This window comes from Zalophus californianus, chromosome 2 (genome assembly GCF_009762305.2).
Source record: "Zalophus californianus isolate mZalCal1 chromosome 2, mZalCal1.pri.v2, whole genome shotgun sequence".
In the NCBI taxonomy this organism is placed as follows: domain Eukaryota; kingdom Metazoa; phylum Chordata; class Mammalia; order Carnivora; family Otariidae; genus Zalophus; species Zalophus californianus.
The window spans coordinates 39,676,460-39,700,090 of NC_045596.1; the positions used below are offsets into that span (position 1 = coordinate 39,676,460).

General features: G+C 36.9%; 1 protein-coding gene across 4 annotated transcripts in view; it reads right to left on the reverse strand.

The window, feature by feature from the left end:
* The window catches only part of NFXL1 (nuclear transcription factor, X-box binding like 1), a 73,359-nt gene extending 52,291 nt beyond the window's left edge, over window positions 1–21,068 (reverse strand). The window contains exons 1-9 of one of the 4 annotated variants that reach the window (XM_035726380.1): window positions 20,992–21,068; window positions 20,339–20,584; window positions 17,547–17,723; window positions 7,087–7,196; window positions 5,039–5,172; window positions 1,881–2,059; window positions 1,484–1,645; window positions 1,277–1,377; window positions 532–646 (exon numbers count right to left, since the gene is read on the reverse strand). In XM_035726380.1, the coding sequence (XP_035582273.1) occupies window positions 532–646; window positions 1,277–1,377; window positions 1,484–1,645; window positions 1,881–2,059; window positions 5,039–5,172; window positions 7,087–7,196; window positions 17,547–17,723; window positions 20,339–20,582 (1,222 nt within the window). In that variant the 5' untranslated portion in view covers window positions 20,583–20,584; window positions 20,992–21,068. Of the gene's footprint in view, window positions 1–531; window positions 647–1,276; window positions 1,378–1,483; window positions 1,646–1,880; window positions 2,060–5,038; window positions 5,173–7,086; window positions 7,197–10,404; window positions 10,466–17,546; window positions 17,724–20,338; window positions 20,585–20,928 lie in introns of those variants that run through there. The other 3 variants (XM_035726381.1, XM_035726379.1, XM_027600055.2) reach the window with 3 other exon arrangements.
* Between the last annotated feature and the right edge of the window lie 2,563 nt (window positions 21,069–23,631).

A 23,631-nucleotide genomic window follows, 5' to 3' on the forward strand; every position in this document is an offset into this window, starting at 1 on the left:
ACAAGTGTTGGCAATAATCTTATAAATATGTGTGCTGGTATTGGTGCAGAGTTAAAGAAGTACACTCAAACTGCAACGTTCTGTGCCTTATTTCAAAGCAGCCAAATTAAATTCACCCATAACCTAAAACACAATACAATAATGACAACAGTCTATGATTATGAGATTTCCTTTATTGCCAGGCACTACACCAAATACTTTATGCGCATTTTATCGTTTAATTCTCACTCATTTCATTCTCTTTATCTTATAAAGAAAATATTATTACTGCATTTTACTTGAGAAAACTATAGTTCATGAAGGTGGAATCTGAACCACGATATGCCTAATTCCAAAGTCTGAGTTCTTAACCCACTAAACTATATTGTCCCCTTTCAGCAAATGTAAAAAAAAAAAAAAAAATCTACTATCAAATTGGTATTTTTACTGAAATTACATTATGAACTCCCACAGAAATCTAATTTAGGAACGTACTCTAAGTGAACAGGAGAAATAATCATATTCCATTAAAGGTTTAAAAAAAAGTCTTACTTGACTTCTGACATGGACAGAACCTTTTCCCAGATCGAGGACATTCTCCACAAGCACCAACATGGCAAACTTGCTCACATGTATGATTACCACATGGCAGGGTTTTTCCACATACCTAAAATAAAATGCAATAAGCACATAAGACTTAAAAGTTAACAATAAGACTCTGTGCGTGACCTAATCCATTTTTCAATCACAAGCAACTTCTTTATGTTCTTCATATTATGCTTTATATTTTATATAGGTATCACATATATATACATAAACATATACACAAACATATACACATGAACATACACACATACATTTCCTATGTACCTTTAAAATAAAGGGGAAAAAGTACATATAGCTTCATATGGTCATCTACCAAAGATTTCCAAATGATACTAAAACCATGTTAATTCTAGGACAATCTACAAAATCCTACTTCCTCAACTGGAATAACTCAAGAACAGAGTGGTGTTAGTTGAAGAGAAGGGAAAGACAAGGAAGGAGAGATAGCAAGAAGCAGAATACATATGTACAGAATCCAAAATTCAACAAATAGCTACTAATCTGAAAAGAAAAAATTTCCTCCAATAATTAAAATTACATTAAATTGGAAAATAGTTTCCTAAAACATGAATATAATTCATTTGCTTTGCTCTTCCTCTTCTTTTATCCAGCTAAACCTACTTAGCATTTCAAATTGTTTATGTTTTCTGTATTCTTTAATACCCACCCCTCCAAATGCATATACACTCACTTGGTCACAGTGCCACAGTGGACTCGCACAGCTCCTTTCAGCTACTTGTTTCCCACAGACACACTTCTGTCTACTAACTCTTGGACAGGGCAGACAATTTCCTAAAATCACAATGATAAATTAGCAAAGAAACATTACAAAACCAATAAAGACTGCTTTGATTTTTACTTAAAAAATCAGAACACCTAACAGGTATGACATTTTTACCTGCATGACAAGGATTTTCACATTTATGTTGTCCACAAAGCAACTTCCGCCCACATGGCAGCTGACAGGACCATTCCTTAGTACTGCACCTACGAGGTATAGGTTTTGCTTTTTTACAGTAACAAGTAGTTGTGACCATCTTTGGACAAGGAGGGCAGGGACCTAGAATCCAATGAAAGGGAAAAAAAAAAAAATCACCAACTAAAATTTAAAACTTTCAATTCCTACACCTATCAGTAATTTGTAAAGCTTTCTTTACTGATACTTTAAAAGACATTCCCTTCTAATATCTTCTTATGTGAACTTAAGTTCTGAATTAAACTTTGACAATTTTTTTTCTGCCTCAACATAAGAAATAACCACCCACAAATAATTAGAAATGTAATATTTAACTCACCTGGATGACAGAGGAGTAAACACTTATGGCCACAAGGAGGTTTAAATTCTCTCTCACATACTTGGCCACATGAATGAGGCACAAGCCATGGATCTAGAGGTGGATCTTCTACTTTTCCACAATAGCAATAGTACCTACTAGGTGTGTCAGATCGTTTGTATTCAAACCTACATTTTGGACTACAAAAAAGAATGAAATTACTGAAGTTAATTTCATTTTTAAAAGTGACAAGAGAAACAGGAATATAAACATACTTAGGAGTCGAATACACTCAATTAATTCTATATTAATGCACCCTCTGCTCCACCTTTATGCTAATAAGAAACAAGATTTCACAAAAATCAATTTCAACCATCTAGAACGGCTCTGTCCAATATAATTTGAGATGAAGGAACCGTTCTATACCATTAGCCACATATGACCAGTGAGCACTTAAAATGTGGCTAATACATACAACTGAGGAAGAAACAGAATTTATTACAATTTTTCAAAATTTAAATAACCACATGTAGCTAGTTGCTACTGTATTAAACAAAGTTAGAATGAAGCTACAAAAAGAAAGCAACATTAGCTTTCTACTAAGCAGATGAACTTTATTCTTGAGGTACTCATTCCAATTTTTATAAAGCTCAATGTTTTAAAAGTTTGGTTGGGTGACCTGCAAATATGTAAAATATATTAGCAACAGCAAACAGAAGACAGAAACCAGATTATAGGTAGGCAATACAGCAGCAAGAGACATGTCTACAATTTAGAATTGAGGGGGAAAATGAAGAATTTCTCAATATCTAATACAAAATAGATATATAACAAATGTGCTTAAATCAAAGAAAAGTTCATATATTGTTTCATTTTCTCTGCTATAGCAGAAAGATTTTTTAGCTAGCATGGTTAAAATAAAACAATGTTAAACTTCAGCCCTATCAAATTCATTTGTAGATCATAGATTGCTTCATTCTAAAGATATTCTAACCCTTACTATTCCCCAGATAAATAACTATACTGGAAAAAGTCTCACATCATCACTTTCTTTTGTATCGTTTGTATTTTCATTGTCCTGTGACCATGTCCTCTTTTTTTTAAGATTTTATTTATTTATTTGAGAGACAGAGAGAGTGAGAGAGAACACAAGTGGGGTGAGGGGCAGAGGGAGAAGCAGACTCCCTGCTGACTGAGCCACCCAGGCGCCCCTGAGATCACGTTCTGTTTTCAAATAAATGCCACATAAATATTCAGAATAACCAAAGATACTTGTTTTTGTAATCAAAACTCAAAGACAAAATACCATGTCTCATCTAGAATAAATAATATTATTTTGTTGGAAGAGCTATAAGAGAAAAACGTCTACATTCCTCTAAACTAACGTGGAGGGGGATGTCTACTTTAAATTAGCCTATAGATATGGAGGACTAAAAAGTAACTCACAATACCCTAATAGTGCCCATCAACAGTGAGGCTAAATTGTTCTAGGAGATTGGGAGAGGTATGGGCATTATGTGCAAATGCATGTGTTTTATTTAAAATAATGGCATGCAATAATGAAATGTAATTATGTCAATGTCTTATATATAAGCAAGCAATATCTTAGTAGAAACATTTAAACATTTTAAATGTTTGAATTCCACAAAACAACTAATTTAAAACTACTAATATTTGTATCAAGTTCTAGCTCCATCTTGATGAGGATTAAACAAATCCAAAACAGTCACTGGTTTTCTTAAAAAATATAAAATATAGAATGCAAAAGTTACTACTACACAGCTGATTCAATTTTTTGTTCCTCAGATTTAAGTCAAGAGTAGAAGTTCATTCCCCTTTTAACTGGTACTTCCCAGCACTGTGGCAAAATGACCACTTAAAATAGAATGAGATGAGCAAGGGTGATAAAAAGTACGCATAAGGCTTAGATCTCTAAAATTAAGTCTGAATATCTAGTTTAATTTTGTACCTATTGAACACTGAAATCCTCCCACAAATATATAGTAGCAAAACAAATATAGACTCTGAAATTTTAAACTGTTTCAGAGAAGCTAATATTCAATGCAAACAAATAATATCTCTAAAAATAGTATTATAAGAGAAAACTCAGAAGAACAGAAAAAGCACTGAATTTAGAAGTTAGAAATCCTAGGTTTCAAATCCTGGCTTCACCACTTAAGAGTAAGGGAAGCCTGAACATATCGTTTTGCTTCATCAATTTCAATATCCCATTAACATGGGAATAAAAACCCTCACAGAATGCTGAGAATTATTTTTCAAAGTAACCAGTATGTCTAAAATGTTTTTGAAAAACTACACTAGGGGCACCTGAGTGACTCAGTCAGTGGAGCTTGGAGCCTACTTTAAAAAAACCACTACACCACCACAATTTTACAAATGTATCAGTATTTGTGGTAATAAGAGGAGGTCTGATATGGATCCAGGTTTTCTGAGGTCTCAATCTTATACAATTTAGGGGCCTCTGTTAAGAATCTAAAATTAGTTACAAAAGTGATTATTTATATGAACACAGAACCCCTGAAGTTTATGCTTCATTACCTTGACAGTAAATCTACCCTCTGAGCTGCCAGTATGGATAAATTTTTTATTATCTTTATTTAGCAGAGATATAAATTTTCCACTCCCCAACTCTTTCTAGAAATATAACAAGTTCACAATTAAATATTCATCAATAATAAGCCATACTAATGAAATTAATGTGGAAAAAGTGGTAAGATTGAATAATATACTCCTGCAGTTTGAGAGATTTCAAAGACAACATCAGGAAGCCTATGATCAAAACACATTAGATGGCAGTCTTGTACAATGTGATACTAACTAATGTATACTAACAGTAACTCCAGAAGAGAAGTACCAGAATTATGAAGGATTCTAGTCATATAGAATTTTAAAGAAATGGAAGTTCTTTAAAAAAGATAATTAAGGAGGTGTTTTGCAGAAGAAAAAGTAAAGTCTGAATGATTTATTGGTTTCTGAAAGTAACAAGTAGTTACACAAATTGGAAAAAATAGAAGCCATTACCAAAGTACTATAACTCCACAAACCAAACTAAATGAAGGCCCAAAATGGATACTGAAACTGCCAATACGGCAACTTAGGACCTACAGTTTTCATTTATTTTACAACTTACTATTCCAACTAAATTAGCAGAAAGTTACCATGGCCAAGGATAATCTCTCTTTCCAAAATCGTCATCCGTCAAAGGAGAAGATACCAGAAACTGGCTATCTTTAGCCCACTTCTGGATACAGGGCATGTGAAATATACAGAAACATCCTGAACAGCTCCAAACCTAAGACAAAGGTATCAGAAATTAACATGTAACCAATGACCAATACTTTAAAATGAGCATCACACTAAATTATTTTGAAGAGCTACCTAAGGACTAAAGAAAAAAATTTTCCTTCCAGTCTAATAGAAGAAATGTTTTTCATAAAAATATATTTAAGTTTAGAACATTTTAAATAAAACTATTAATTACCCAGAGTCATCTAGCTAGAAATAACTACTAATATTCTGAATGATCTCCAATTGTTTTGGTATATATTTCACACTTTTTAAAAATAAGGTCACGCTGTACTAATTGATATATAACTTTATAGTCTAACATACTATAAGCAGTTACCATTATTAAATATGTTCATACATGATATTTATAGCTGTATTATCATGTAGATTTACATGTCCAATTTCTTTTTGGACATTTAGGTTATTTCCAATGATAAATAATGCTACAGAGGAATCCTGAAATATATTATGTACATGTATCTGTACATAGTCCTTTTGTTATATAAAATCTATTAGTCTAGCACTTAATGCTAAATTCTAAAAATTAAATGAGCAAAAAACAGACATATTTTTAAACTTAATAATAGTAAATTAATTCTTAAAACCTGCCAACACTTCAATGACAAAAATCAGTTCTCCTTTCATTGTAACATTTTGCAACTGTTCAATAAAATCACACATGTAGCACAATGCATAAGCTGGCAGAAGCATTAAAAAAAAAGAAGGCAACTTCTTAGTTTGTTACCCCCAAAGCAGTGCCTGAGAAAAGAACTGGGATGCAACAATGAGGGGATAAGGGAGGGAAGAGGAAATGCCAATAAATGGTATATTGTTGAGCTGATTATTGCTAAGGGCCAAAGTTCAGTCCTGTTATGGACCCTCTGAAGAACCATGTAAAACACATCTCAGACTACCCCGGCCCCAACTCCTACTGGAGAGAAGGCTGGGACACTCATCCGCCAATTAATTCCATGTGGAAGAAAGTTGCCCCAAGGGACATTAATTTCCCGGTGCTTGTGCACGATGCCTATGTACTAGCTGAGTAATCCCAAGGAGAAAGCATTAAGGTTAAAAAAATAAATAAATCTACACACACAGCAAGTGTTTAAGGTGGGAATATAACCACATGCAGCGAGATTATTCAGCCACTGCAACGGAAATCAGAGTAAGCCAACCAGATGTGACTCTAGACACCAAAGGCACATGCATCGACATCTATCCTGTCCAATGTATGTTAAATTTCTGATTCACTCTACACGACCAACTCAATTTATCCAGCCTGATTTTGTCTAGGCAACGCTGCTATAATCTGAGTCTAAACACTGAATCTACCATATTCAGTCATTACTTCCCCTTAATTGCTTCTTTAATGCCCTTTTAAATTTACATATGGATAACTTCACCATTAGACCACAGCACCTCCAAGTACATGAGTTACATCCGAATCCATCTCTCCCCAGTGACCCTAGCCATTTTCTACAGTGTCTTCAACACAAGAAACACAAGAGAAGCTCACTAATAAACTGCTGAGTATCATGGCTAGGTTCTACTTCCTTCAAGGCAGGAACCATATCTCCCTTTTTTTAACCTGTTGAAAGTAGTGAAATATAGTGCATTTTAACATTTCAGTATTGCGGGAATGTCTAAAGTACAGATGCTATGCTTTATCAAATTGACATGTGTATTAAAACTGAAGATATTTGCTTCACTTATATTAACAGTGCTAAAAATACTGGCTGCTCATTTAGAAGTAATTTTTTCAAATTACAGATTTACAAAATGAAGATCAATTCATAAATAAAATTCTCAGATGAAGCATATTTGAACAAAAATAAAAGAATAAATGGTTACATATGACAAATGCAAAATAAGATATTTTGGGGAGATACATTAATATAGGACAAAGGGAAGAACTTACTGCTTGGTTTCTCTTCACCGAAGCAATACAAATCAAGCACGTCATAGCCCCTGCTTGGAAAGCTTCATGGACATACTGTCTTGTTCGCTCTAACTCATGCATATCTCCATCTTGAAATTTAAAAATTGAAAATTTCATGTTAAGCAACATCTGAAAATAATACAAACGCACTAATAGCACCACAGTTAGTAAGAATTGCAGCCAAGAGGTCACAGAATCCATGCATTAAATCTTATGTCCTTAATTCAAAAACAGTCCATGGGCCCTCTCTGAGAACATACTTGCTTTCATTGCTGTTACAGTCCTTAACAATTTTGGTGGGGGCAGAGTCATGGGCAAGAGCGGCAAGATGTCAAGTAACAAGGGAAAGCATACCTAAAAGCAAAGTGAAAGAATCTGCAAAGTCAAAGCTCAGCAGAGACGTTTAGCCTAAATATAAATGTGTGTGTTGATACATAGCATATTCTTACTGAAAACTTGTTGGATGAAATGACCCTGAGGTCGTTACACAATAATCACCTTGTTTCATTAAATTATATTCACTATTTCTACTTAAAAGGGTAGCATGAACTTCTTAAAAAATATCACTACACCATAATTTCCTGTAAGCAATTACTGAGCATTTATTTGCTAGGCACTTCATGTTTTGTATTTCAGTGGGATTAAATGAGCTATTTTGATCTTCACTTTACAGAGAAAATGAGAAAACTGAGACAAGAACAATTAAGTTAACTTCAGTCTGACTGCAAAGTGAGCCCTTGTCACACTATGTTATGCTGCAGCAAAAGGTTACTACAAGAAGATCCATGAAATAACAGGTGACAGCAAAATGAAAGCCTGAAAAACTACCCACAAGCATACAACACCAAAAAGGCAATAATCTGAGTCACTTTAGTGTAAGAGAAATAAACCTACATGCTTTTAGTATAACAAAGATTCCTCAATAGAGGAACTGAGTCTCCAAGAAAAGTAGACTAACAGCATCAGCGATCATGGCAAGAAAATGATTCAAATCAAAATTTAAGTCACCAAAGAGAAAAGTTAAATAAATAGGACATTTGGCTAATTCTGTACTTTCTAAAATCATCTAAGTAAACAAAGCCCTTACAAAAACTTGCTCTACCATATATAAATATAATTTAGGATATTAAACAAAATACACATAAAATCACTCCCAAAACTATAAAGTATTATAAAATTATTAAAGACAATTGCTTTATTTTAAATAAACACTGAAGTTTAGAGAGTATCCTTAAAAGCAGACTTAAGAACCCTATTGTGTGCTTGCTTTGCTCTTCAACATAGCTGGCTTTAACAAAGGTACAGCTGACCCTTAAACAACCACGCAGTCATAAATAAGCATGTAACTTCTGACCCCCTCTATGGGGCTACTAGTTAGTAGCCTACTGTTGACCAAAAGCCTAACAACATGAAAACAATATTTTGTATGCAATATGTATTATATGCTGTATTCTCACAATACAGTAAGCTAGAGAATAAGAAATGTTATCAACACCCAAAAAACAAATAATCCAGTTAAGAAATGGGCAGGAGACATGAATAGACATTTTTCCAAAGAGGACATCCAGATGGCTAAGAGACACAAGAAAAGATGTTTAACTTCACTCATCACCAGGAAAATACAAGTCAAAACCACAATGAGATGCCACCTCACACCTGTCAGAATGGCTAAAATTAGCAATCCAGGAAACAACAGATGTTGGTGAGGATGTGGAGAAAGGGGAACCGTCTTACACTGTTGGTGGGAATGCAAACTGGTGCAGCCACTTTGGAGAACAGTATGGAGTTTCCTCAAAAAGTTAAAAACAGAGCTACCCTATGACCCAGCAACTGCACTACTAAGTGTTTAAACAAAGGATACAAAAATACAGATTCAAAGGGGCACATACACCTTGATGTTTATAGCAGCATTATTAACAACAGCCAAATAGGGAAGGGGCCGAATGTCCAACGACTGATGAATGGATAAAGATGTGGTATATTTATACAATAGGATATTACACAGCCATCAAAAAGAATGAAATCTTGCCATTTGCAACAATGTGAATGGAACTAGAGTGTATTATGCTAAGCAAAAACAAGTCAGTCAGAGAAAGACAAATACCGTATGATTTCACTCATATCTGTAATTTAAGAAACAAAACAGATGAAATACGGAAAGGAAAAAAAAAGAGAGAGAGAAGCAAACCATAAGAGATTCTTAGCTACTGAGAACAAACTGAGGGTTAATGAAGGGAGGTGAGCGGGAGATGGGCTAGCTGGGTGATGAGTATTAAAGAGGGCATTTGTTGTGATGAGCACTGGGTGTTATATGTAAGTGATGAATCACTGAATTCTACTCCTGAAACCAGTATTGCAATATGTGCTAACTAGAATTTAAATAAAAATTTGAAACAAAAAAAAACAAAAAAGGAAATGTTATTAACAAAATCATAAAATAAAAATGCATTTACAGTACTATACATACATTTATTGAAAAAAATGCACGTATAAGTGGACTTGCACAGCTCAAGCCCATATTGTTCAAGGGTCAACTGTACAACATTTTAAATTTCACCTAATTTAACATTAGCACATAAAATAGAATTTGGGAACATGATGGAATAGGCTTTAACAAAATAAAGTACAACCGTATATTTATAAAATTTTTTTAAAATTTCTTTGAAAATTGTATTCAACTTTGGCTGCAGGATTAACTACACTGCCTAAGATGTCATAGTGGATAATAGAGCCTAGCATCTGAAGTCACACATTCTAAAAAGATCACTCTGGCAACTGAAGAAAGATGAGTCCATAGAGGCCAAGACTAGAAGCCTAAAGTACCAGTTAAGAGGCAGTTACAGCGGATAAAGCAAAAAACAACTTTAAGCAAGTTACCTATTTCTCAGTTTTCTCATCTTTAAAATAGTAATAATAGCAATAGTGATATCTACCTCATAAAGTTATATGGATTTAATCCACATATTAAACAGCTGTAGGAGACTGAATTAGGCAATAATAGTATGTGGGGAGAGGAAGGGTAGAGTTAAGAAATTTAGGAAGCAAAACTCAGCAGGACTTGGTAACAGTTAGATTGTGCTGCTTTGAAAAGCTTATGTTGTCAGCATTCAAAGGAAAGAGTGACGTGTTTGATGAGATGTCCGACACAGGCAGAGGGGAGGAGAGTACAGGATGAGACACACTCATGTTATGTTTGCGCCATTACTCACCAGGATTTCTGGCTTGGGTGGGTGATTGGGAAAATAGTGGTGCTACTAAATGAGGTTAAAACAAGAAATAAGTTATCTTTAAACCTACGTTTGATGTGTCCATGGGCCAACAAGATAGAGACACCCATCAGGAAGTTGACCATGCAAGTCTGAAATTTGAGAGAAGGGTCATCAAAGTACAAAGGCTCGGCTCAGACAAAAAGAAACTCTTTGGCAAAGTTCTGGTGTTTAATCCACTAAAGTGAGATGGAAAACACCTCATTACCCTGACATTTATTGTTCTTAAATCAAGTAATCAGATTTCCTTACAAAGTAGAGAACAAAAAGGCACAAGAATCAAAATATTTATGGACTGGACAAAAAACAACAAAAGAAAAATTGCCTTACCACCTTAAGATGAAAGCCAGACCAAAAATTAATAACTTACAAAAAACTAATAACTTATAAATGATAAATTTTTAAATAGTAGGAAGAAATACTGAGTTACAGTACTAAATTTCTTATTTAAAAATAAAACCTATCACTATCTAGAATAGTTTAAGTCCTCTTGAAGCAGGAAACTTAAGGTTACTTTCTATAAAGTCCTCTAGAAGCAAGAAACTTCCTAACCTTAAAGTAACTCTTGATCAACTTACCTGGCTGAGCCAGTTGACAAAGGTCACACTTTATCAACCTACCTGGCTGAGCCAGACTTCAAGCTTCCTAATCTCAATTCTTTAGCAGATATGGTCAATTCCTTAGAAAATCTACTTGACAATGTGTGCCTGGCCCCATGATGCCATCAGAATACTCAGGCAAATAACTAATATGGATAATACATGCAAGCATATTTCTAATAATGACATTAAGTATAAAATATGAAAAGTGTTAAAACACTTAAGTTTAAAATAATCTACTTTTATACTTAATACCAAATCCTTCATAGCGACATCAATTTGGCCCTCTCACTCGTAAACAAGAGTGGTATTAAGAGTAACCCAGGTATACACATTTAATGACGCTGTACACATCAACCAGAGAAGACTTAATTTAAAAAGAAAAAAACGAAATCACAAGTTGTAAGACACAATATAAAGGAAAAAAGTCAAGAAATGAAACTGACTTCAAAACACATTTAATATATGATGAAAAATGAGGAAAAATGAAGAATAGATTTAAGCGAGTATTCAAAGTTGTCAAGCCCAACCAAATCATAACTGGGGACAACCTGACCCCACACCTTTCAGGGAGTTCTGGCATCCCCCTCCCAGATGCTAATGAATTGCCAATTACACATACAGAACTTCTAGGGCCACAAGGGACTATGCCATTCTATTTGCTCTATGGAAAGATTAGTGTTCTACAACATGTAACTCAAATAGTAAAATGCACAAAAATTCAACTCTGCAATACAAAAATGCTCATTCTTAAGATGCAAAAACTATTCCATATAGACTAAAAGTGTTCTTTAAAAGTCAGGAATATATTTTCATTGATGTCAAAACAGTCAAAATTTAGGGGTAAGCTAAGATGGCAGCACTGTAGGAATACCATAGGCCTGTCTCTTCCTTCAAACAACAGGTAACTATCAAATCATTCTAGATACCCCAGAAATCAACCCGAACACCGACAAAATGGACTCCACAAGTAAAGGGAGCGAAGAAGCCACAACAATGAAGCTAAGAGGACAGAGATGTGGTTTAGGCGAGAAACGGATCACGAGTGCCACGGTAGGAAGGGAGCCATGGTCGCGGAGAAAGATGGGAGAGAGAGGAGCACGCAGGGGAAAATACAAGAACGTTTCCCCAAAGCCACTGGCTGAAAAAACAAGAAGGGCTGATTTTCATGAGTTCTTGCAACCAGTGGGGCATAAAGACTGGAGTTTTAAAGGTCAGCGGGCCTGGCTGGGATAGAGCCCTGAGGGCCTTACACTGCTCCTGAACAGAAGGCAGGCAAACAACCCTGGGGCAGACAGCATGGAAACCAGCGGTCTGAAGAGTGCCTGGGGCACACAGGGGGAGATTATTCGCTCCCCTTAGAGCACTCCCTGAGAGGCAGCGTTCACCAGAGATGCCTCTGTGGGGATAAAGGAGCCAGTCAGTACCATTTCTCTCCCACGCCCCTCAGTTTAAACACAGAGTCACCTGTGGGAAGCAGCACAGCGCCGACACTGGCCCCCTAACCTGCTTACACCAAGTTCCACATCCCTGCACTCTGGTGGAACTGCCCTTCTCAAAAGCTTGCCTCAGTCCCAGCACAGCAGGCCCCTTTCCCCAGAGGACCAGTAGGAACCCCTGCCCACACCACATCTCCTGACCAGAGTTCTGGAGGGCTTCAGTTCTAGTGGAACTAGTATCAGATCTCATTTAAACCAGCAGACCAGAATACACCTAGTTAAAACCTGCCACATTCAGGCCAAGGACCAAACACTACCCACTGCATGCAAAGAGAGCCTCTGCAGAGGACTGGCCTGAAGGACAGAACAGCCAAAACACTACAGCAGGGTGCATGCAGCACATGCAGCACGCACCAGAGACACCACCTGAAGCACCAGGCCCTGGACACTCACTATCTGACCTCTTCTTCATAAATCCATTATTCTCAGGAGAAGGAAACATAACGAACTTTTCTTATACACAGAAGAAGGCAGAGACTTAGACAAAATGCCAAGACAGAGGAATTAATCCCAAACAAAAGCAAGATAAAGTCACGGCCAGAGATCTAAGCAAAATAGTTGTAATATGCTTGATGGAGAATGTAAAGCAACAATCATAAGGATACCACTGGGCTTGAGAAAAGAACAGAAGACATCAGGGAGACCATTATAGCAGAGATAAAAGAGTTAAAAAAGAATCAGTCAGAAATGAAAAATACAGTAACTGGGATTGGAAACAGGCTTGATGCAATGAACACAAGGCTGGAAGAAGCAGAGGAACAAATAAGTGACATAGAAGGTAAAATAATGGAAAATAGTGAAGCTGAACAGAGAGGAAGAAGAATTATAAAATATGAGATTAGACTTAGGGAATTCAGTGACTCCAACAAATGTAATCACATTCGTATTATAAGAGTCCCAGAAGAAGAGAGAGAAAAGGGGGCAGAAAATTTATTTGTGAAAATCATTAACTGGAAACTTCCCTAAACTGGGTAAGGATACAGACATCCAGATCCAGGAGACACAGAGAACTCCCAACAAAATCAAAAAAAGCAGGTCAACACCAATACATATTGTAATTAAATCTGCAAAATATAGAGATAAAGAAAAAATCTTAAAGGCAGCAAGACAAAAGAAGTCCTTAACTTACAACGGAAAACCCATAAGGCTAGCTGCAGATCTCTCAACCGAAACTTGGCAAGCCGGAAGGGAGTGGCATGATACACTCGAAGTGCTGAATAGGAAAAACCTGCAGCCAAGAATACTCTATCCAGCAAGACCATCAGTCAGAATATAAGGAGAGATAGAGAGTTTCCCAGACAAACAAAAACTAAAGGGGTTCTTAACCACAAAACCTACCCTGCAAGAAATATTAAAGGGGACTCTTTGAGTGAAAAGGAAAGACCAAAAGTGACAAAGACAAGAAAGGATCAGAGAAAATCCCCAGAAACAATGACAGAACAAGTAACAAAATGGCACTAAATACATATATATCAATAATTACTCTGAATGTAAATGGACTAAACACACCAAACAAAAGATACAGCATGTCAGAATGGATAGAAAAACAAGACCTTTCTATATGCCACCTACAAGAGACTCATTTTAGACCTCAAGACACCTACAGATTGAAAGTGAGGTAATGGAGAACCATTTATCCGGCACATGGACATCAAAAGGATGCCAGAGTAGCAATACTTATGCCAGAAAAACTAGACTTTAAACCAAAGACTGACATGACATGAAGAAAGGCACTATATCATAACAAAGGGGACAATCCAACAAGAATATCAAACAATTGTAAATATGTACGCACCCAACATGGATGCATATATATATATACATATATATATATATAAAACAATAACAAACATAAAGGAACTAATTGATAATAATACAGTAATAGTAGGGGACATTAACACCCCACTTACATCAATGGACAGATTTAACAGAAAATCAACAAGGACACAATGGCTTTGAATGACACACTGGAACAAATGGATTTAACAGATATATTCAGAACATTCCATCCTAAAATAGCAGAATACACATTCTTTTCAAGTGCACATGGACATTCTCCAGAATAGATCACATACCAGGACACAAATCAAGCCTCAACAAGTACAAAAAGATTGAGATCATACCATGCATATTTTCTGACCACAAAAAGAAACTTGAAGTTAACCACAAGAAAAAATGTGGAAACACCACAAATACATAGAGGTTAAAGAACATCCTACTAAAGAATGAATGAGTCAGCCAGGAAATCAATAAAGATAAAAAAAAAAAAATGCATGGAAACAAATGAAAATGAAAACACAACAGTCCAAAACCTTCAGGATGCAGCAACAGCGGTCCTAAGAGGGAAGTATATAGCAATGTAGGCCAATCTCAAGAAGCAAGAAAAATCTCAAATAGACAACCTAACCTTACACCTAAAGGAGCTAGAAAAAGAAAAGCAAATAAAGCCTAAAGCCAGCAGAAGGAAGGAAATAACAGAGATTAGAACAGAAATAAATGATATAGAAAATAAAAACAACAGAACCCATCAATGACACAAGGAGCTGGTTCTTTGAAAAAAATTAGTAAAATTGATAAACCTCTAGCCACTTATCAAAAAGAAAAGATAAAGGACTCAAATACATAAAATCACAAATGAGAGACGAGAAATAAACAACACCAAAGAAATACAAAGAATTATAAAAGAATATTATGAAAAATTACATGCCAACAAATTGCACAATCTGGAAGAAATGGATAAATTCCTAGAAACATATAACCTACCAAAACTGAAACAGGAAGAAATAGAAAATTTGGACAGATAACCAGCAAAGAAATTAAATCAGTAATAAAAAATCTCCCAACAAAAGTCCAGGGCCAGATGGCTTCACAGGTAAATTTTACCAAACATTTAGAGAAGAGTTAGTACCTACTCTTCTCAAACTATTTAAGAAAACAGAAAAGGAAGAAAAACTTCCAAATTCATTCTATGAGGCCAGCATTACCCTGATAGCAAAACCAAATAAAGATGCCACTAAAAAAGAGAACTATAGGCCAAATCCCTGATGAACATGGACACAAAATTTCTCAATAAAATACGAGCAAATCGAATCCAACAGTACATTGAAAGAATCAGTCACCATGACCAAGGAGGATTTATTCCTGGGCAGTAAGTGTGGTTCAATATTCACAAATCAATCAATATGATACACCACATTAATAAAAGAAAGGATAAGAACCATATGATCCTCTCAAGAGATGCAGAAAAAGCATTTGACAAAGTACAATATCCATTCATGAAAAAAACCGTCAACAAAGTAGGTTTAGAGGAAACACACCTCAACAATGATAAAGGCCATATATGAAAAGCCCACAGCTAATAGCATCCTCAATAGGGAAAATTGAGGACTTTTCCTCTACGGTCAAGAACAAGATGGGGATGTCCACCTTCACAACTGTTATTTAACGGAATATTGGAAGGCCTAGTCACAGTAATCAGACAACAAAAAGAAAGAAAAGGCATTCAAACCGGCAAGGAAGATGTCAGACTTTCAATATTTGCAGACAGCATGATACTCTATAGAGAAAACCCAGAAGACTCCACCAAAAAAATTCTAGAATCATAGGATACATAGGATACAAAATCAATATGCAGAAATCTGTTGAATTTCTATACACCAATAATGAAGCAGCAGAAAGAGAAATTAAGGAATCAGTCCCATTTACAATTAGACCAAAACTAGTCAGATACCTAGGAAAAAACCTAACCCAAGAGGTAAAAGACCTGTACCTGTTACTCTGAAAACTATGAAACACTAATGAAAGAAATTAAAGATGACATAAAGAAACGGAAAAACATTCCATGCTCATGAACTGGAAGAACAAATATTGTTAAAATGCCTATGTTACCCAAAGCAGTCTACACATTTAATGCAATCCCTATCAAAATACTACCAGCCTTTTTCACAGAGCTAGAACAATCCTAAAATTTGCATGGAACCACAAAAGACCCCCCAATAGCCAAAGCAGCCTTGAAAAAGAAAAGCAAAGCTGGAGACCCAGCAAAGAAAACAACCAACAAAATGAAAAGGCAATCTTTGGAATGTAAGGAGATATTTGCAAATGACAATCTGATAAAAGGCTAATATCCAAAATATACAAAGAACTTATAAAACCCAACACACAAAAAACAAAAAATCCAATTAAAAAACGGGCAGAAGAACATTATTTTTCCAAAGAATACATACAGATGAGCAACAGACACATGAAAAGATGCTCATCATCACTTGCCATCAGGGAAATGCAAACCAAAACTACAATGAGATACCACCTCATACCTGTCAGAATGGGTAAAATCAACAACACAAGAAACAACAAATGTTGGCAAGCATGTGGAGAAAGGGGAACCCTCTTGCACTGTTAGTGGGAATGCAAACTGGTGCAGCCACTCTGGAGAACAGTATGGAGGTTCCTCAAAAAGTTAAAAATAGAACTACCTATGACCTAGTAATTGCACTACTAGATATTTACCCAAAGAATACAAAAATACTAATTCTAAGGCTACATGCACCCTGATGTTTATAGCAGCATTATCTACATTTGCCAAATTTTGGAAATAGCCCAAATGTCCATCGACTGGTGAATGGATAAAGAAGATGTGATATATATACACAATGGGATATTAGCCATAAAAAAGAATGAAATCTTGCCTTTTGCAATGACATGGATGGAGCCAGTATATCATGCTTAGTGAAATAAGTCAGTCAGAGAAAGACAAATATCAGATGATTTCACTCATCTGTGGAATTTAAGAAACAAAACAAGCAAAGGGCGGGGGGAAGAGCAAATGGTAACCCAAGAAACATAAGACACTTAACTACAGAGAACAAACTGATGGTTACTAAAGGGAGGTGGGTGGGGAGATGTGCTAAATAGGTGATGGGGATTAAGGAGTGCACTTGTTGTGATGAGCATTGGGTGATGTATGTAAGTGCTGAATCACTAAATTGTATACCTGAAACTAATATTACACTGTAACTAACTGGAATTTAAATAAAAACTTAAAAAAAGTCAAAATTTAAAAGACTGTACAGCACCTGTCTGAGTAGTATAACTTGTAAATGTATTAGCAACTATTTTCCCCCGTTTTCCTTCAAAATCTTCATCTCCTTCTTCTTCAGAGGAAGAGCTAAAGTGTTCTTCAACAAGTTTTTTGGCTGCAGCTTGATTGGCCTTCTTGATTTCCTCAAATTTCCTTTGAGACATTAGCTCTGCTTAAAAGAAAAAAAAATTAAGTTTCATTTCTGCAAAACAATCTCTAAGCACATAGATTTAAAAGTCATCCTTGGAGCATTCTATCTTACTATTATGCACAAAAAAAGTATTTTCAAGTTTCTTGGCAAACAACTGAAGAGAATAATAACACAATGAAAACCTTCACTTTTGTTAAATATCCTGCTAAATGCAGCAAATTGTCCTAGAAACAGTGATTAACAAATCAATTTAAAATTTATAAAGATATGATAAAGTATCAAAAAACTATTAACCTCAAAATAAGGATGTTAATAAAAATTAAAATGGCATGTTTAAAAATAAATCATACACAGTGATTTTTGAGAGGTGGGAAGCATGCCAACTGGGAGCACATCAGAATCAATTAAACTGGACGCTTTCCCAAACAATCCTCTTCCACACTACAGCCCAGCCTGGCCTGACCCACCAAAGATTTTGCACAAACAATATTCACTATATACCCATTATCTTTATAATCTGCTCTTAGAAAGGTCAAGGATTTTTTGCCTTTATTAAAATGTGGTCACAAAACATGTTTTGTGAATGCTGCCAATATGGAAAATGTGGTTCCTACAGCAGCTTCATTCCAAAAGAAATGTTAAATAAATTCAGATTAGTTCTTCCACTATTCTCTTTAGCACTGACTGTACTTCTCATTTTTTTACTTGGTTAAATAATAACACAAAAAGAATTAGATTACTTCAGAGCATATACCCAACTCCTTAAGGGCAAGGACCAGGGAAATTTTCTTCAAGTACTATTAATAAACTCTTATGATCAGCAATCCTAGTTTTAAGAAAGGAGCCACAAACATTCAGAAGTGATCTGAATTTATTAGTGCCCATACTGAGAGGATTTTAAATTCACTAATTAAAACTGTAAATTGCTGATTTAAGTTCACTTTATGCTTAAAACTGATGAGCCACTACCCAGACAAGCTTTCTTAATCTTGGTGGTGCATTTGTACTTAACGACATTTTATCTTTTATTTCCCTCATGAAATGTTTTCCCTTTGTTGTTGCAGCCAGTTTAGTTGGGGATTATGCAGTATTTCAAGTAAAATTGAAAGAAAATGTATACAGGGCCTATATAGGAATCTTTTGGGTATTAGGAGAAAAGTAATGGCTATAAGACATATGGCTCAAAACTTGATATGCAGTAAGAGAGATGATAAATGTCATTACTTGTGAGAAAACAGCACATAAAGATACATTTCTTGAAAGGCTGAGTTAGAAGACATAATAAAAACATCCATAACCCTACCAACATATCCACATAAGATCATCTCAAAGAAAAGTGACAAAGCAAACTTCCTATGTATTATTTCTTACAGACAAATCTCAATTATCCAGGTGAAGGATGCTTGCTTTTCTGCTATCCACAAAATCCAAGAAACTACCAAAACTGTTCTTGGTCTTCAACTTGCACATTTCACCACCACTTGTATCCTAAACTCATAACTGCTACCAGAAGGGAGGTGGGTGGGGAGATGGGTGAAGTAGGTGATAAAGATTAAGGAATACACTTGTGATGAGCACCGGCTGATGTATGGAAGTGCTGAATCACTATACTGCATACCTGAAACTAATATAACACTATATGTTAACTGTACTGGAATTAAAATACACTCAGTAACTCCAAGCTAAAAGAATACCACCTAACTTTAAAATTAGCTTAGGGAAAAAGCACTCAGAAGCTCAACTTGCTCCTCCCCTCAAAAAATATATTCAGAAAAATACATTCCAAACATTAAAATGATTTGAGGGATTATTCCCTTGGCCTCATGCAATCCTTCATTAGCATGGACAATTCAGAGTTGCCTGTGTGTTCTCAGGCTACACTAAAACACAGCCTTGGATGAAGGATAATGACATGCCAGAGGAGGCCACATCAGATACATCAGAAAAAGGACATGAAATTTGTGAATAGGAACCACAGTTGAGAAAAATACCTCAAGCTCAAGGGCTTACAGGGCATATTCAATTAAAGTTACTAAACTAAGGCAATCTCGCAAAGATGGAAAAAGACAACTGCCCCCCCCCAACCCGCCGGTAGGAGAGACCACGTGAAATGGAGTGCCTAAACCCAACCTAAACGGAATTTCTGTAACTGGCGGTTGCCATGGGTAAAGCCACACGCTCCTATTTTACCAAAAAAAAAAAAAAAAAAGAAAGAAAGTAACGAGATTTTTATGAGATTTTAAAAAGAAAAGAAAAACAAAACAAAAAACCAGGGGGCAATCAATTCAGATTTAGAGGATCGTGTTAGCCAAACCAAACTATAGGCTAAATCAGAACCCCGGGCCACAATTTGCAACTTTTGGTCTAGGCATTCAACAGGCAAAAAAGAATAAAGAGAAGAACACTGGACAAAGAAGTTATGCTGATTGAAAGTAATTAAAATTAAGGTGAAAGAGGTATGCTGGGAATCTGCCTAGAATGCCGAAATGAGTAGCTTCCTTGAAGGTTTGAGAAGTGGGGGCAATAATAGACTCTCCAAGGAGAAGTGAATGAGAGCAAGGGCGGGGAGGCCGTTCTGACTAGTAAGTGCCTTAGTAGGCATCCAGGTGAAACCGAGGACGGGGAGCCTTTCTCACCACATGCTACGGAAGTCTGCAGGGCTTCAGATCCCGCGGGGCTGCGCCTGGCTGAACTACCCGGAGCCGCAGGGGTCGCGGCTCCTCGGGAGCTGGGGCCAGGTCCCGCAGCGCCCACTGAGCCCTTCTCTCGCCCTCCTCCGGCGCCGCGGAGATGGATTCCATTTCCTGAAGAAGGGGCCGCGGTGGCCCGTCCTCGGGCTCGGCCTCGGCCACCGGCCACCTGGCGCCAGGAAGCTTCCATTCCTGCAGAGGAAAGAGAAAAAAAAAAAAAAAGAGTGGAAGGAGAGTGAGCGCAGCGGGTGCCGAGGCGGGGAATTAGGGGCAGTGGCGGAAACCAGTATGAGGGGCGGAATGAGGAAGGTCCCCGCAGGGCAAGGACCGGGTTTGAGAAGGTCGCGGCCCTGTCACTAGGAGGGTGAGTCCCCGCAAAGCCCACGTTTTGGAGACGGACCGGAGAGGCAGAGGACTAGGCAGAGAAATGGACCTCAGGGCAAGGAGGAGTACCCAGCTCCAGAGTGGGAGAGCCCGGGGAAAGGAAAGCGCCTCCTCAGCCTCAGGAGGAGCGCGGTGCGGATGGAAGTACAGACCTCTTGGCTCCCGCCGGGAACCAACTGCAGTAGCGGACCCCAAGGAAATCTACGTCTCCTTACCGACCGCGCCTGCCCCCGGCGACTACAACTCCCAGAAGCCCCGATCCACTGCCCGCAGAACGCGTGGCATCACCGGCCACTTCCTTATCCGGGAGTGTTGGGGGGGGGGGGGGGGGGGGGGGGGCGGGGCGGTTAGCGAGAGGAGCTCAGAACGCGTGCGCGGGCTTGGACCGAGTCTTCGGAAACTACAATTCCCGGCGTGCTGTGGGGCTTGGGCGGGACCGTCGCCCACAGAGGGCGGAAGGTTGGGGAGGTGGGTGGACTGTAAGTGTTCTCGACTCGAGAGGATGCTGGGGCTTCCCTACGAATACCTTAAACCCATTTGGTTGTCAGGATTTTGTCAGAGTAGCCATAATTGACTGTCCTCCAGCTTTAGCATTGACCGGGCTTTCAGGTCGCAGGAGGATTCTCACAAACAATGAAAATACTTCGGGGTCCGGGAAGAGGGAGGAAAAGCTGGGGAGTATTGCGGAAACGTGCCTGGAGTGGAGAAAGCGCCCTTAGGAATTGCTGAAGCGATGTAGAGGATATGTCTCTCATAGTTTGTATAGTTTACAATAAGGTTTTCCTGAGGAAGGCCGATTTTTACCTACGTGACAGCTCCCTGAAGTAGATTATATTACGGAAAGTAGTTGAGAGCCATGACCTAAAGCTGACTTTGCTGACTTTTCCAGTAAGATAAGGATAAGTAAATAAATTTCAAAAAATTGGGGGTCTGTCCGGGATTGAGAAATGTATTGCTGTTTGGAACGACACAGTCTTTATACAACTCTTCAACTTAATTTCTCTACATTAACAATAAATACCTGATGTTTAGATAGCATTTGTTAAGTGCCAGGCACTATTCAAAGTGTCTCATGTATTAACTAGTTAGTTAATTAGTTATTCACGATAACACTATTCCCGTTTTACAGCTGAGAACACGAAGTACAGAGAAGTTAAGTAACCTCCCTTGCTCATATAGCTAGTTATTGTTATCATCGATACTATTTTTAAACATGATTTATTCAAAATCCTAGCACAATCAGAATCACAACTGAGTAGTAGGATTCCTGGCCTATATTTTTAAGCACCATGCTATATAATTACTGTATAAATGTATTTAAGATTTACCTAAAAATTCCAGTTACTTTTAGAGGACCTAATAAGTCATATAACTCATAATCAGAATTTTCCCCTGCCATATTATACAATGAAAATTTATAATCATAATAATTACTTTGGAATCAGAAAGAATCCTATGTGTTCTCTGAATTAGGAAACTGTTATAGTATGACAGTAAATTTTTGCAGTAAAAAACTGTGTATCATGTAGAAGCATAGGTAAATTGAGAAAATTTTCAGAAGTGACCATTGCTGTTATTTTTACTTTGAAATTTTAGATAATATTTGGAAAAACAAGAGGGTTTTTTGTGTGTTTATCAAAAGGGAACATGAGAAATATAATTAAACATTATAAAGATATAATTAAAATTATAAAGATTGATAAATATTGTGCAGGTCCCATTAATTTTAATTCTTAAAAATAGTACTCAGAGGAATAGCTAAAAAAGGCTGACAATACCAAGTGTTGGCAATAAGAACTCTAATACTCACTGGTGGAAGTGGAAATTGGTTCAAAGACTTTCAAAAAATGTAGACAGTATCTACTAAAACTAAACACGACCTACTACTACAGCACCATGACCAAGCAATTCCACTTCTGTATACACACCTAAAAGAAATAAGTGCATAGTCCACAAAGACTCACATTTAAAGCAGCTTTATTCATAACAGCCCAAAATTAGAAACAACCTTAATGTCCCGGAGAATAGAAAAATAAATGTGGTGTATTCATATAATGAATATATATATGTATGTTCATTATATATACGTGGGTGGATCTCAAAGACATCATATTAAGCAAAAGAAGCCAGACACAACAAAGTCCTTACTTGTGGTTCCAATTTCACGAAGTTCCTGAACAAAAAATAGAAGCCAGATTAGTACTTGCCTCTGATGGGGGTAGGAGGATTTTAACTGGGAGGAGGAGTGAGGTTTCTACCTAAGTGGTGGAAAAATTGTATCTTGATCTGGATAGTAGTTTCACTTGTGTGTACACATGTAAAAACAAAAAAATATGCTATTATGATTTGTAAGACTTACTATACGTATGATACACCTCAATTCTGAAAAGAATTCTAAAATAAATATAGAAAAAATAAGATATCTGAATACTTCCATTGTCTGGCCACTTGAAAAATGTGATTTAATTATATTTATTTGTCCATTACTGATATATTATGCTCATGTGGATTCTTTTTTGCCAGAGTATTCACACAAAATCCCCCAAATACATTTACCCTTGACAAATACGTATATACTTAGGTAAACACTGTGCCAGCTATCAATTTATTGCCTCTCAGCTCCAATTCACCCTTCAATATGTCCTCTGTAATAAAGGACAGAACTCTTTCAAGCATCTCCTCTGAGAGCGCCACGTTATGTTTTCCCAGCAGAGGGCGCTGGAGAGACATTGCAGGAGAGAACTGTTTTGGGGGGTGTTTTCCTGCTACTAGGGGTTGGGTCAGCAACCTTGCAGCCTCTGCCTGGCCGGCAGTTAACCTTCTGGCCAGACCTCTCAACATGGAAACTGGCCCCA